The sequence below is a fragment of the Camelina sativa genome, chromosome 5 (genome assembly GCF_030686135.1).
Source record: "Camelina sativa cultivar CO46 ecotype springtype chromosome 5, ASM3068613v1".
Classification (NCBI taxonomy): Eukaryota; Viridiplantae; Streptophyta; class Magnoliopsida; order Brassicales; family Brassicaceae; genus Camelina; species Camelina sativa.
In genome coordinates, this window is record NC_141884.1 from 16,558,865 (window position 1) to 16,573,502 (window position 14,638).

Here is a 14,638-nt window from a genome sequence, read left to right on the forward strand (position 1 = left end):
CGGACTCCCACAAAGCCGATGTTCTCTTGAAAGCTTCCTCAACTTCCGGTGTCATTTCGACCAAGAAGCGAGATAACAAAGCAGCTGAGATGTGGCCAATCCGGATACGCACCGTGAGGTGATGATATGCTAATATGTGCTTCAATCCCTTATCTTGAATCGTTTAGCATTCTGGTCTTGTATGATTAATATGGAATAGCTTTAGCTCTTGCTGGTTGTGCTTCGTGTCTCTTGGTCGGTTCAGTCGGATGTATTGTCCGTTTTAGGTTTAGGACCGAAACATTGAAAGCCGGGAATTCCAAACTTTTCTGATGATGCACCTCTGGGTGTTGATGCTATTGGGACAAGTTCTACACGCTGATCATGAGGACCTCATAGCTTGGTTTTGATTTGCTTTTCAGCTATGTTGCATGGAAACTCTTTTTGAGGTGCGTTTCGCGTTTCCGAAACGTTTCGGAAACAGAAACTCGTGGAAACTTGGAAACAAGTCACAGAAACACGATTCCTAAAAATCTCTGTTTGGAACACGATGGAAACTCCGTTTCCGTTTTGGAAACACGATGGAAACTCCGTTTCCGGTTTGGAAACACGACGGAAACTCTTTTTTATAATTTCAAAATTTAATAAATAAATAAATTGAAAATATAAGAATTCATGATACATATAATGATAAAAATATATAATATAATTAGTAGCTTAAAAGTTAAATCCCTAAATATATGGCTGGTCAAAAAATTTGATTTTGAAAGTTTATTTTTTTTACAGTTTTACTTTTAATTAAACTATTTAATATTTATATTTGAATTTGTGTTGTTTCAGATTTTTTTAATATGGTTTTTATGTTTGGGGATTTATTATATATATATATTTATATATCTATATATATATATATGTATATATGTTTCCTACACGTTTCCATTACTTAATTTTTGAAAAAACCCGTTTCCCGTTTCCGAAACATTTCGTTTCCGCGTATTCGTTTCCGTTTCCATGCGACATAGCTTTTCAGTATAAGTTTTGGCTTTCTCTGTGTTAGTATGTGTTTTTGTGTTATTAGGTCAACCATTGCATTTGGTCAAATTCTATAGAGGTGAATGTAATGTATTTTGGATTTGGTTGTAATACTTTGGCTAATAAATGGTTAATAAAAGTTGATGTTGATAAAAAAAAAAAAAAGAAAAAAAAAAAAAAAAAAAAAAAAACTCGACCGACTTCAAATAAACCAGCCCAAACATTACATTTTCTGTTGCTGACAAAACATTTAATAATCGACCAATCAGTATTTTTGTATAATACAAATTTTTTGGCTCAAATTTTGTAATTTTCCAAACCACATGAAAAAAATGAAACATTTCAATTTGGCAACAACTTAACTAAACCGGGCCGGCACAAAATCTGTATGAGGTGATTTTGCTTAAATCATCAATCACCGCACATCTTCATCTTCCTGGAGCTTCTTTCTTCTCCACGCCGAAGAGAAGAGTAAATCCGAAAAAGAAAAAGCTTCTTCTTGTTCCTACACAACACAGCTTTGTGTAATCTCTCATGGTCTTTCGATTACTATGAAGGCTTACAACTTCATGTGGCCTTCCACATCACCTAGATTCACCATCACCATCACCACACCTTATCCACAACCACACTTACGGCTCCGCACCTACACCTCACGCGCCGCCCCTTTCTTACATGTAAAAGCCTTCCAGCGCGGTGACTTGGACCGTTTCGCTGACGACGTTAAGTCCGGTAAAGCTTGGAGAGACGCGTGGCGGACCGCGAACGATGGATTCGAGCAATTCGTTTTCGAGGCTAAGAAGACCGCCGAGCGAATCGATCGCCAGTACGCTGTTTCTCGCCGGTTTAGCTCCGCTGCTAGTTCTGCCGGTGACCGTGCTCGTGAGATTGATCGTGAATTTGGGATTAGTCCTCGTGTTAGGAGCTTCTCTGCCGATTTGAGCAGAAATTTCCCTAAGGTATAATAATAATAATAATGACTTCTTGTTTCAACTTTGAAAGTGGATTTATATATATATATATATATATATATATAGTGAGAATTGATAAAGAAGATGAACTCACTGTTATATGTCTTTGATTGCATTTTTGATTTAGATTCTCTCATGTGCTATTAATCTTTTTCTCCTAGTAGATTCCTTGAGAGTTTTCATTGTCGCTACTGTAACCAACCAACCATTAGAATCCTACAAATTGTATCGAGTCTTCTTTTTTGAAGTAAAGAGACTTGGATTCAGTTCCCTTCACAGGCAGGCTAGTGTGTACGCTGCAATGTTCTGTGTAATTGGTTGGTTTTATAAGAGTTACACAGGGGTTGACCTCTGATATATCATGTGGTTGTATTGTATGTATATACATGACTCTTTGCTGAGCTGCTTTTCCCCTTGTGTTTTTCTTTACAGTACAGGAAACAATTCAGTGCCTTCTTGAATACACCGCTCGGTGGAAGTTTTGCGGTAAGTGTCGTCTTACACTTATACTGCTATTCTCTCTTTACTTTTACTATACTATGATTGAGAGCCCGAGTTGGAACCATTTAAGGCAGTATCATATTATTGATCAATAACAACATCTTTTCCGCTTAAGCTCACTAGTTATCTCGTCAAGGATCTGTCTGACCTTTTGAGTTTTTGTACGTTTTTGCGGTTTTATTGTCTGTAAGGGCAACATGCTAGCACACTATGGAAACCAAATTAGTTTCTGTGACGTTGATTTATCAGGAATATGATTACCACTGACTTGTCTGATTATATAACCTGCTTTTGAATGAATCGAATCTTACTGACTGAGTTTAAAATTCTAATATTGGATATTATTATGCTTTGATTTCATTTCCAGACTATTTTCTTTCTTTGGTTTGCCCTCTCTGGATGGCTGTTCCGAGTAATAATAATTGCGACTTGGGTTCTTCCAATTGCTGGCCCTCTTCTCATTGGTGCAGTGGCCAATAACTTTGTCATCAAGGTATAGCTATTAAATCTCAGGTCCTTTATCTACATTCTTCCTTTTGGTATATGAAACCGATATTTTCTTTCTGGGTTACATGTATGATGATCAAGTGTCTTGATTCTTGTAACAAAATGTGTTTTTTAAGCTCTGACTATAACACGTTTGGGGTCTGTTCAGGGAGAATGCCCAGCATGTAAGAGGCAGTTCATAGGATACAAGAGCCAGATTATCAGATGCGAGGGGTGTGGGAACATAGTGTGGCAGCCACAAGGCGACTTCTTCTCAAAAGATGGCAACAACAATAATAACAGCAAGGGAAACTCTAAAAAGCCACCTAAATCCCAAATCATTGATGTCGATTTTGAGGAGAAATGATGATTAGAGAGAGACCGAGAATGAAGCAGAAAGCTCTCTCTCTCTTGTTGCACTTAATGCTCACATGAAGATAAAGAAAATGTGTTTATAACTGAACCATTTGCTGTATTTTTTGTCTGTTTTGAGCTGCAGCTCTGTAGAAGGCATCGTGTTTTACATGTTGTGTACATGATAAGGTTTCCTTGTAGATGAACCAATGTAGTTTCCACAAGCCGGGAGACTTGATTGAAACTCCTAAAGTTTTTACATCTTTGACAAATCATATATTATAGAACCATTTACTTCACCACTATTTGTATTTACACTTTTTGTTTTTTTCACATTAGCATGTTATATTAGTGTGTTTTCCTGAAACCACAAATTTCTAGTATTCAATAAAAATTAAAAAAAAAAAAAAAAGTTAAGTGAAGCAGCTCTTTTTGTGTTCGGTGAAGATATCTTATGACAAGAAAATGAAAGTATTCTAATCAAAATTCACATGTGGTTCAGCAACAATAACAAACATGGCCGAGTCGAAATTGCATTCCAACAGGTGATATATACAATCAATGTTCTACCTTAAGTCTGAAAATGGACTTCGCCCACTAAAAATGTTCATAGCTATGCTGATCCAGTTGGTTTTAGAGACACTAATCCTATGGTCTCTGCTTCACCTTTGTCTGTCTGTGTTACTCTTGCACAAGCTTCATATAAGAACAAAGAACACGACTGTTTTTTTACATGAATGGTAGATTTTCTTTCATATTGATATAAACTTTTGCCACTTGTTGGGCCATTGAAATGCTTCGTAAAACAGAATCTCCGGCCGAACCTTTCTTTCTCCACAGAATCTGATCACATTATTCCAGTTACCTACAACCTATGGCATCACCACACATATCAATAATGTCTCACCTATCTAAGTTCCCAACTCAACTCATAAATGACAAAGAAAATTGTTTTTTCTTTACCTCTTCTGCTAAAGCTTCATGTCTGAGACTGACCCACCGGTTCTTTTTATAAGCCATGCAAATGTATTCTCCTTTTTCAACACAACCAATCTGCAATCCAGGATTCTGATACTGTAACAGAGATACAGAAAAACAATAACACAAACATTTGTGACCCTGTTTCAGATTTTACCATTGACACAAGCCTGTACTTAATGTTTGCTTCTTCTAAGCCTTCGTACAGCCTGCTAATATCTATCTCCCAGTCCAATGCCTTTGTTGTTTCAAATATTTCTTTTTCGGTTTCATTCTTCACCCATTCCAACACTATGTTGCAAACCCACAAAAATAGCAGCAAGACCAGTTTAGCATACCACAATAAATGAAGGGGAGTAAATTAGATTACAATCATGGTCATCACTTACCAATTGTGAAAATAGGCGGGCATCTACTTATAGTGTGGTCGACAAAGTTTGTCTCTCCACAGCCTCCTGTTTTAACATCACATATCATTCCATCTTTCATGCGGATCACTTTGAGGCTGTCCTCAAACTTTATATCCCCAAAGTCACACTGCATATATCAATAATCACAGAGCAGCATTTTAAGTACCAGCTTGTGTAGAAAAGAAAAATATGGAATTAAATGAAACAAACCTTTAAGTTTCTGATTGAATTTGCAGCCATAACAATTCCGTAAGAACTTTGCTCAGGATAATTTGGCTCCCTTCTGCATTTCCTACAACTCATTCTTTCATATTCCTCCAACGTAAAAAGGCGAGTTACCAAGCTTTCTCTCTCTGGAGTTTTCCAGCAATGACAAAACTCGAGGATCGTGACTAGTACCTCAACAGCATCACTTGACTGCAAAGAGTAAAAATCTGAATGACATGTACAACCATGGAATAACAATCAAGCTTAGAAGCTTATATTTATCCACACAAACCATTGAAAGAACTTCTTCTAGGGAAGCAAGCAAGTTGCTCAGGAGGTAACTGTAGAGTCCCTCTTCTGTTATCTGTTCCGAGACAAAGGCAGAAAATAAATTTTGCAGTGCATAAGGAACTTGATCTCCCAAGTTGTCATGAAATGGTTGGCCATTGTGCACCAAATCTTCTTTGAAAACCTTAATGTTTAAAAGGGCCTGCCGTAGCACAAATTGTCAAAATAAATAAGGAGGTAAAGAGATAATATATGAAAATAAAAAAATGAGCTCGATTTAGTAGAGATGAGTCAAGGTTTTGAATCTTATTTTTGATGGTGACGGATATACCTTAAGCGTCATGTCAAGGGCTGAACGGTATCTGGTTGCATCTTCTGACGGTGAATCGTTTCTAAGCGTATTATTCAAATCTTGAAGATCACGAATGAAAGAAGTAAGAAACAAGCATCTCAAAAAAAAAAAAAAAAAAAGAGCAAGTTGTAAATTACAAAGCTCTCGTTTAACCTTTAATAGTTTCCTCTTGATTGTTAGTGTGGGATAAAGTTTCCAATCGATCCCTTTCTTCTGGTTCCATAGAATCTTCTTCTGCCGCTTTTAGTGATATAACTCCCGGTTCAAGGTTAATAGAAGATTCACTGGACATATTAAAAGAACACGTTTTGCTCAGAGGAGACCTAAAAACAATTTATAAACTTGCAAAAAGAGTCTTGAGAAACTTGTACTTACTGTTCGACATCCTGATCAAGATGACTAGACATGCTCGCTGAAGTTCTCTATTACACCATGAAGGAAATTCATTCTTACGACTGAGTAATCAAAAATTCATGGAAGCAAATAGAGAATTTAGACCTTCCACAACCTTGTTGCTTTTATGTTTCTTGTTCTTTGGTCCTAACTTCTTCCCCTTCTTTTTCTTTTCCTCGGCTAAAAGTTCTGCTTCTACTGAAGCTAACTTGGCTTTGGCATCCATATCTACAATTCCATCCAACTCTTCCTAGAAGAAGAGACATAAATTGAAACATAAGGCAATGAGAAAATCAGGGGGAAGATGAAAGCTCTATGTACAAAACCAAAGTTAAAAACTAACCCGCAAGAAACGTTTCAGCAGGGGAAGGATATAAGAGCGGTAGTCAAAAACAGAAAGCCTGACAAGGTCGTCTAGCAAATTTATCCTTGAATTTTCAACCAGCAAAATATTTGAATCGGCTAGCAGAACCTGCGAGTCAATATATATATCACGAAAACAAAAAATGTTAATCTGATGTAAATTAAAACTTAGAACAGGACTGAACCTGCTTGGTGACAACTGATTTCAGAAGGTCTATGGACTTTAACACAATATCATCACTGAGATTTTTATGACCATGTATAAGTGTCAGGCAGTCTTCTGCATTAGTGAAATCAAATGTCGGTTGCGATGCACCTTCGAGAACATCTCGTACTGCACACAAGAATAGTTCTGTAACATGAGGATCTTCGACATCTATCGTTAACTGCTCTTCACATTTCTTGTATAGAAGAGATGCATAAATGTTCCTTTGATCTACCAGAACATTCATTCTACTTTCATCTTCTTGTATACAAAAGTTCTTGGCCTGATTAAGACATTCATCATAACATAGGATCCGCCACTTCTTTGCATATCTGGCTACCAAAGTCCTCCGCGTGAAGTGAATGGCTCTCAGAACAGCCACCCTTGTATCAAGATTGTGTGACCTGATAGATCTGGGAAACGCAAAGCTCTTATCTATCAAAGAGTAGTCAAGTAACCAGGTTATGAAATCATCGCCCTGAGGATGTGTCTTGGCATAGTAAACATTGTGATCACAAACATCTATTGACCCTTGATCATCGAATGAAGCAATCTTTCCTCTGAGAAGTCTTTTATCCAGAAGCATAAATGAAAATTCATGGTCAATATCAATATTTTCTTTAACTCTAGTACGACGCCATAAACTGTCTGTTACCTTTGAAATCAGTCCTGTACCATCATCCCTTTCACACTTGATGCGTTTGAGTAGGTCTAGAATTTGATTGAGTTCAGGACATTCCAAAAAGCAGATACTCTGAGGTGTTTCCAGCAAACGGCACTCGGTAGCAAGAGTGAGCTCGGAAACTTGAAATTGTGCAAGATACTTCACCGGAAACTGCATCAGCCAGTCTTGAATGCTACAAGAGAGAATCCTCCGCTCCCGGAACGAAACAAGTAGCAATTGGATTTCCTTGAGTAACCTGCAGCGGTCTTCATCTGCAGCCAAAGGCCAGTCTTTGGACCATCCACTCACATATGCAAACTGTTTCACAAATTCGAGCCGGTTCTTGATCATTTCAGCGGCAGCTACTGGATCCAGAGGTTCCCAATCTGCAACCGATATCATACCAGCCCAGACTTCATCTACCCTCTGAGCCATATCCTCTTTCAGAGGTTTATATTTTGCGGCATGAACTTGTTCAAGATGATTCTTAAACTTTTTAGGATAAAAGAACTTGTGTGAACAAACTCGACACATCCAAAATTTCCATTTTTTTGTTTATCCTTGCAGATTCAAGAACTTGCTCCAAAGCATCCAGCCCTTCAGTGCCATATAGTCTCTCGACATAACTTGTAAGCTCTGTAATGCTTACTTTCATGAAGTTCTTTTTACTCTCTCTCAGCATTCATACTCGCCCAATACGACCTCAATCTTTTCACCTCAATGGTGTGCGAGTCACTCCTTATCTTGATTCGAGTCTCCTTTGGCTCCCTATGTTTTGTGTCAGAGTTTTTCGGAGTAAGACCGTGGAGGATCCTAGACTGTGCCATTTCGATTATACGTTCAAGTTCACGTTTAGTAGCTAGCTCGAGCTCGAGCGATCTCAAATGATCAAAACTCTGTTTTGCAATCTTGACGGCTTTCCTGTAATACAATGCTGAGCCAAGATGTTCGCCCAATTGGAAGAGAGAAACTGCAGCGAACGCTTGTACCATGTAATCTTCCAAAAAGCATTCAACAGAAGCCAGCAAGAAGACAAATTTCAAGTCACTGTTCTCTGTCGTCTTCCTCGCTAGTTCCATGAAGATAGTACCTTGTAGGTAATGAAGATCTGATGGAAGCTTGTGCTTCCCACGGATCTTCAAAAACGAATCTTCAATCACCTCCAAGGCCGTCATGTGATCTCCTTGTTCGTAGTAACGTTGGGCAAGTTTGTGTTTTTCTGCGTCCCAGCCAGAATGGTAACAAGGCTCCATGATTCTCTCAAGGGCTTTCTTGCGTTTTCTTGGTCTCTGTCAAGGGCTTTCGCGAGGCGGGAACAAATCAACGGAAATTGATGATAACAACAAGATGAAAGGCTTTTTACGTAAACAAAGATGTTGAACCTTTTAATCACGTGAGATCCACGTGACAAAGAGAGACGAGCAGTTCGTGGTTTTTTATTTTTTTTTTTCTTTTTTGAACACGAAAAATCCATTCAGGAATTGTGTCGAACACCCTGTGGGCACTCCTTTTTTTTTTTTTTAAATCTTTTTTAAGCAAGCTACATACCTTACTTGATTTTATTGCACGCACCTTCCCAGTATAACTGAATATAGAAACAGATAATACGGCAGTAGTAAAAGATCCACGCGTTAATAAACAACTGTGTGACTAACATGAATGTTCGTTCTAACATAAACAACTGTGTAACATTCATGTTAAAAATTGCCCATTTTTTTTTGTAGTTTAATTTGTGAAATGTGTGACTTTTGTAGTTATTTATTGAACCACTACTTTTTCTATGCTAAATATCATAATTACCATTTAAATTATCTTATAAATTAAATTAGAAAATAAATTCTATCTTTAATTTTTATTTACCCAAAAAAAACAAATCAAACAAAAGAATATCTTATTTTGATTTACCATATATGTTGTAAATTAAATGTTTTCCGCAGTTACATTCTAAAATTAAATTATGAACACAACGTCAAAAATTAGAAATTATTTTCATATTTCTGTAACTTGTAATCTGATATTATCTAAAAGTATTTAAAAAGGGGAACTTACTATAGAAAATTAAGAAATATCGGATCTAGTTTAATATTATTTTTTTACAGTATAGTTTTAGCACAACTACATTTTCTTTCCTTTAATTTTTCCAACTTATATAAAATGCAAAGAAAATCCGACATATTTGATGCATATCTTTTTTTTGGTCATCTTCTTTTTTTGAAATGTAATGTAAATAAGATTGATATACAAATACCAAAATATTGTGATACTTCTACTTACGAATTTCCTAATTTATAATATGAGTTTTTAAAAAGTTTTTTGTTGGAGATGTGATGAATGGATTAGAAAATTAAATTTTGTATAAGAGAACTTTTCAAAAAAAAAATAAAAGACCGATTCCATCGATTTCGTAGAATTGTCTCTAGTCTTCTTCCTCCTAGTTAATAATAGCAACATCTAATTTTATGTGTGTTGGGTTACTTGAGTATATATATTATGAGTGTTGTTGGCAAAAAAGAAAAACAATATATTTCTAAGAGAGACGACTTGTTTCTCATATTCTGAATTATGAAATGTGATGTTTTGTTTACGGTTTCTTGTATTCTCACATTCCTCGTTCTATGCTATGTTAGAGGTAATTTTTAGTTTTATATTTCACATTAACAACTTCTTATCTTATAATCTTAATATTTTCTGTTATTTGATGATGTTTTTTTCTCACTATAGAGGTGGGCCCTGTTCTTTTCTATGTCGCTAGCGACAGCTCCGGCGACTGAAATTTACACACACCTTCCCCCTTTTCATGTCGCTGGATTTTTGTTGTGAGAGAATTCTTTCTCCAGATCCCTGGTTATTGATGATGCTGCTGTCGCTGGATTATCCAGCGTCCATTTTAATCGACGCGGCGACCAACTTTTCTTAGTTTTTCTCCGTCTCTCACTTATAATTGATCGCTTGATTTAAATTTAATTGAAAATCTAGTTGTTTTTTAAGTCGCTCAAGCGACATAGAAAAGAACACGGCCGTGGAGTCCAAAACAAAGTGGGGGCTGCGACATGAACAGACAATTTCCTGGAACATGTGGAACTAATGGGAAGAGTACATGCATAAGCGACATCAAGAAAATGCCTCGTGCGCCAAAAGATCTTGTCATACGTTGCGAATGCTCTGCCGCTTTTGTTTGGCCGGGTCAACCTCCCCAACGTTTATGTAAATGTCAATATGATTGTTAAGTTCTTACTTATATCACCATAACCAGAAATCTCTTTGCTAATAAAATACGAGGGGGCCTATAAAGTGTTTTGGTGGAAAAGGTTTTTCATATTAAAAGTAAAAAAATATGTTTGGTTTATACATCAAATATGTTCCCGTACTAACTTATACTTTGACAAAACAATAATTTAAATATGTTACTTCAATATATATATGAATTAGTGCAAAATCATATATTTGTGAAATGCTGGACAAAATCAGGACCGGTCCTTGGTTTTTAGTGGCCTAAAGCATATTTTATATGTAAAATCTAACTAAAAAAATTTTCATTAAAATACTACAATTTAATTCAAAAATTATTGAATAATTTAAAAATGTAAAATAATCTAAAAACAAATTTTCTAACTTTCATCGCAGCAAATGCTTCTCGTACTCGAGTTCTTTGATCATATCTTTTTCGATAGACGTCATTGCTAATCTATTCAACTTGTCTTGTGACTATGATAATATAATATCTATATATATAAAGTTGGCTTTTTCTCACTTCTGGTGATGCCACGTCAGCATATCCATTTGTGTAATTAGGCCATATTTTTCGAGAGAGCCAATTTCTGTAGCCTATAGTTTCCCACACAGCCCATTTATGTAAATATTTGTCTCTTATGTCTTCGGAAGCCCAGCTTAACTTTTCTCTCAGGGCCCAAAATATCATTATTCGTTTACTCTATTGTCCAAATAAAACCCTTTCTGTACGATTCTCTTCTCCACCGTCTGCCGATGAGAAATCTGAAGCGCCACGCCTCTTGATGGTTCCTCACTTCCATCGCTATCGTCTCGTATAGCTCTGAAACCGTTAAAAGATGTCCTTCAATGATTTCTCTTTCAATAGTAGCCCCACTACTTCCCCTTTACTTTGTGTAACTTGAATTCCTGTATAATCCCATCTTCTCCAATAACATTCATCTTACAATTCCTTCTCTCTTTAAAATTCGTTTTTAATATAATGGATTCCAGTGTTGTTTCCTTCGCAAACCTCAAGGCCGGTCGCCTACACCAACAGATTGTAGGGAGGATGCTTCGTCACTGGCAAGCCCGAAACGTCAAAAAAGGAGGCCAACTAATGGGAGTGGACTTCCTACTCATTGACGAAAAGGTTTCTCCCATCTCTACTTGATATCTCAATCAGTCGATTTTGGAAAAAAATATCTATTTGTTGTTTTTCTGTAGAGTTGTGTCATCCAAGGGTCGATCAATGTTACCCACCTATCGAAATTTGAGAATTCGCCGCGTGATGGGGGGAGTTTATATTATGTCAGACTTTGAAGTCACCAGAAGCAACTCACGTTTCAAGCTTACCAATTCCCCCTTCTCAATACGTTTCATATCTACCACTGTTTTTGATCAACTTGACGAGTCTTACGGTAGTTTCCCAAAAGAGTTTTTCAGGTTCCGTACTCATGAGCAGCTGGTCTCTCTTGCCAACACCAATACTGATCTTCCAGGTCTGTCTTAGTTTTAAGTCTTTCAATATTTCCTGTCTCCAATATTAAGTAGATCACTTGCAGAATAGGTGGATAATCGATACGCCATGAATTTGCTCCTTTTAGAGGGGGTTAAAAAACATGTTGTAGGAAAAATTAAGAGAGGTTGTATTCAATGTTTCTTTCTGATATAAAATCCTGGGTGTAGTTATTTTGAACTCCTCCTAATTTCTATCCTCATGGTTTTGTCTAAATTTCTTAATATACCTTTAATGATATCTGATTTCTTCTCAGATAACTTGTTTCCCTTGTGAGATCTTCACTAAACTGCATAATTTTGCAGGGTAAGCATGGTGGTAATCAGCAAAATCCAGAGCAAGAGAAACAACAGGATGATGCTAGAAGGTGTGTATCCTTGTGTTTTAGTTGGCATTCATATATGATTTTTGTTTGGTTTGGAATTCTGTTTTTGAAGTAATGTATTGTCTGATTGAAACATTTTCGTGTAGGGAAGCTGATGAACGTAAACAAACGATGCTTAGTCAAATATTGTCTTCCTAAGCCAGAGAGAGAAGTAAGTCCCATCTAATATGTCTTGGGAGTTCAATTAGTTACTCTCCCTTCTTCCTTCATTAAGTCGCCAATATGATGATCTTCCAAAGCTCGAGGGAGACACAATATTGTGTTTACATATCTTTGATGCTTCTCTTTCTTCTTCTTTGTGCTCTATAGTTGCTCGAATTGCCCTGGTAAAACCTGAGAAAGCTAGAGGTGTAGAGGATGTTATTTTGAGGACTGCTCAAATGGACAGATAGTTGAAAAGGTAAAGACCATTTTGTAATTAAATAAATGGGGACATTATTGTAACCAATATGGATGAATGTAAATGTAAGACTTGCTATTAATTAGACACATCTACCTTACTATTTACTACTAAAAAATAATAGACGGCTCTTAGTTCATTTGACACTCAAAGTTGTTAGTTGTTAGTTCAAAGAATCGTAGAGAAAAAGGCGATGTCGTCGTGATGTATATTTTAAAAAACGTAAACTAAAAAAGACAAATAAACTATATTTTATGCAAAGTCTGTTACGGTCCGTATAATTTATCCGATTACTAAAAATTGTTAATCTTAAATAAGTGATAAGAAACGACATTAGTGGAGTGGATGTTGAAAACTTTATACATGTATCTCTAATTCAACTAAGCGTAAACGTTGAGTTTTGAGTTTTGACTTTTGATTTCTTATTTAAATTTCCTAATTATTTGTCAGCTTGTCTTTGGTCTTTGTTATATTTCATATATATCTCATACAAAATATAGCATAGATGAATGTAGACACTACCCATTTGTTGATGATGCTATTTAAAAAAAAAATTATTAGGTCATATAAACAATGAAATATCAGTCAACGATTTCGATTTTTTTAGACAGTCGATGGTTAGAAAGGAGAAACGTATGTCCCTGAACGGCAAGGACATCACGGTAATTGATTTTTCTCATTGTTTTGACGAAATTAAGGATAAGTAAAAAATACTTAGCGAATATATTAGATTGTGACCTATCAAACAACTAAATATTAACTTTTATATATGTTAACTCATAAGTTGAAAGATTGCCATTTACCAATAACAATACATATTACCAACCACAGTACCTGCTCTGATCATCGAAACATTCATAATTTTAGTGTCACACTCACACTCAACTAAGAAGAATTGACATGAGTGGTTCTTTTGTCTTTACTTTTTTTGTCAAACTGACATGAGTAGTTAGTTCAAAGTTTATACTTTCATGGAATAGTTATATAACTGGAACTGATAAACTGTATAGTTTGTATGAGTTGATAGAGCTTTAATTATTGAAACTAAAGGTATCACACGACATACATAGATGATTGAATGTGAAAATGTATTTAATTTATGGTAAAGGAATTTATCATTCAACCTATCAGAACTTTGGGGATATCTTTAATAGATTAATTAGTTATTTATGTAACTAAAATACATATGTTTGTCTAGAAATACAGTATGATTGAAATCCAAAGCTTTCTAGAAATACATATGTTTTGCAGTACTATTTTAAATGATTGAAATCCAAAGCTTTCTAGAAATAATTTATGTTTATTTTATAGTAGTAAACTAAAAAGCTCAAACGTCTAATTGACTAATCAGACACCTAGACCTTAGGTGTATTATTATAAAACTTTTCTTGGTTTTGTGATAATCAAGTATAATCGATAAAAAAAATAGTACTACAGAAAAGTTCGATTAGTGCTTCAGCATTTTCTAACTCCAATAACAAAAACGAAAAGCGAGTGAATGAAGCTTTTTGGCTCCTTAATATCCAAGAAGTTGAACCTGTTCCCACCTGAACACTTTTGATAAAGTTGTACTGCAAAATATAACACACACGAATATGAATAGTGGGTTCGACCAGCTCTCATCTAGTGAATTTCAAACGGTGATTATAGAATTTTAAAGTAACTAATATCACTTTAATTAAACGAACAAAAATTCGTGACAGAAATAGTATCAAATCAACTAATCAAGCATGGACCAAATATATAAAATGACATATAGGGTTTCGCTCATCATTATCAAAAAAGAGGAAGTAAGAACACATGACATGCACGCACGACTTTGTTGACCCTAATGGTCAAAGACTGCCATTTGCCTCCACGTCTCTTCTTTAACTTTTATGTTTCTAAGGTTAAAATGTATAATCATATAGTATCTTTATGGTCTCAGAATTCCAAAATATTTTT

At 35.7% G+C, this 14,638-nt stretch overlaps 3 protein-coding genes and 2 long non-coding RNA genes across 5 annotated transcripts; 3 read left to right on the forward strand and 2 right to left on the reverse strand.

The window, feature by feature from the left end:
- The first annotated feature begins 1,319 nt into the window (after positions 1 to 1,319).
- Positions 1,320 to 3,622, forward strand: LOC147943828 (uncharacterized). Its single transcript, XM_087450152.1, has 4 exons — positions 1,320 to 1,970; positions 2,415 to 2,468; positions 2,851 to 2,976; positions 3,139 to 3,622. Exons 1-4 carry the CDS (start codon positions 1,563 to 1,565, stop codon positions 3,334 to 3,336), a joined length of 786 nt encoding a protein of 261 aa, XP_087306278.1. The 5' UTR covers positions 1,320 to 1,562; the 3' UTR covers positions 3,337 to 3,622.
- A 209-nt stretch (positions 3,623 to 3,831) lies between these two features.
- LOC104789520 (uncharacterized) lies at positions 3,832 to 8,873 on the reverse strand. The gene is made up of 12 exons (XM_087450153.1): positions 6,500 to 8,873; positions 6,295 to 6,423; positions 6,067 to 6,201; positions 5,934 to 5,980; positions 5,712 to 5,842; positions 5,538 to 5,617; positions 5,211 to 5,408; positions 4,922 to 5,128; positions 4,691 to 4,838; positions 4,459 to 4,592; positions 4,287 to 4,376; positions 3,832 to 4,195 (listed from the first exon to the last, which is right to left on the reverse strand). The coding sequence occupies exons 1-12, from the start codon at positions 7,715 to 7,717 to the stop codon at positions 4,076 to 4,078; spliced, it is 2,637 nt and encodes an 878-aa protein (XP_087306279.1). The 5' UTR covers positions 7,718 to 8,873; the 3' UTR covers positions 3,832 to 4,075.
- Positions 7,849 to 8,436, reverse strand: LOC147943829 (uncharacterized). The gene has a single exon (XM_087450154.1). It carries the CDS (start codon positions 8,434 to 8,436, stop codon positions 7,849 to 7,851), a length of 588 nt encoding a protein of 195 aa, XP_087306280.1.
- An 809-nt stretch (positions 8,874 to 9,682) lies between the features above and the next one.
- On the forward strand, positions 9,683 to 10,531 carry LOC147943830 (uncharacterized). The gene is made up of 2 exons (XR_015598137.1): positions 9,683 to 9,812; positions 9,905 to 10,531. It is a non-coding gene; the product is annotated as an uncharacterized LOC147943830 (long non-coding RNA).
- Positions 10,532 to 12,188: 1,657 nt separating this feature from the next.
- On the forward strand, positions 12,189 to 12,783 carry LOC147943831 (uncharacterized). The gene is made up of 3 exons (XR_015558553.1): positions 12,189 to 12,276; positions 12,381 to 12,445; positions 12,604 to 12,783. It is a non-coding gene; the product is annotated as an uncharacterized LOC147943831 (long non-coding RNA).
- Positions 12,784 to 14,638: the final 1,855 nt, after the last annotated feature.

Excerpts from the sequence above, each read along its gene's own strand:
- LOC147943828 (XM_087450152.1), top strand. The coding sequence starts at position 1,563 with ATGAAGGCTTACAACTTCATGTGGCCTTCCACATCACCTAGATTCACC. Across the intron at positions 1,971-2,414 it reads TGAGCAGAAATTTCCCTAAG|TACAGGAAACAATTCAGTGC; the intron begins GTATAATAATAA and ends TTTTCTTTACAG. Across the intron at positions 2,977-3,138 it reads CCAATAACTTTGTCATCAAG|GGAGAATGCCCAGCATGTAA; the intron begins GTATAGCTATTA and ends GGGTCTGTTCAG.
- LOC104789520 (XM_087450153.1), bottom strand. The coding sequence starts at position 7,717 with ATGTGTCGAGTTTGTTCACACAAGTTCTTTTATCCTAAAAAGTTTAAG. Across the intron at positions 5,129-5,210 it reads TAGAAGAAGTTCTTTCAATG|TCAAGTGATGCTGTTGAGGT; the intron begins GTTTGTGTGGAT and ends TACTCTTTGCAG. Across the intron at positions 4,593-4,690 it reads CCCGCCTATTTTCACAATTG|TGTTGGAATGGGTGAAGAAT; the intron begins GTAAGTGATGAC and ends TTTGCAACATAG.
- LOC147943829 (XM_087450154.1), bottom strand. The coding sequence starts at position 8,436 with ATGGAGCCTTGTTACCATTCTGGCTGGGACGCAGAAAAACACAAACTT.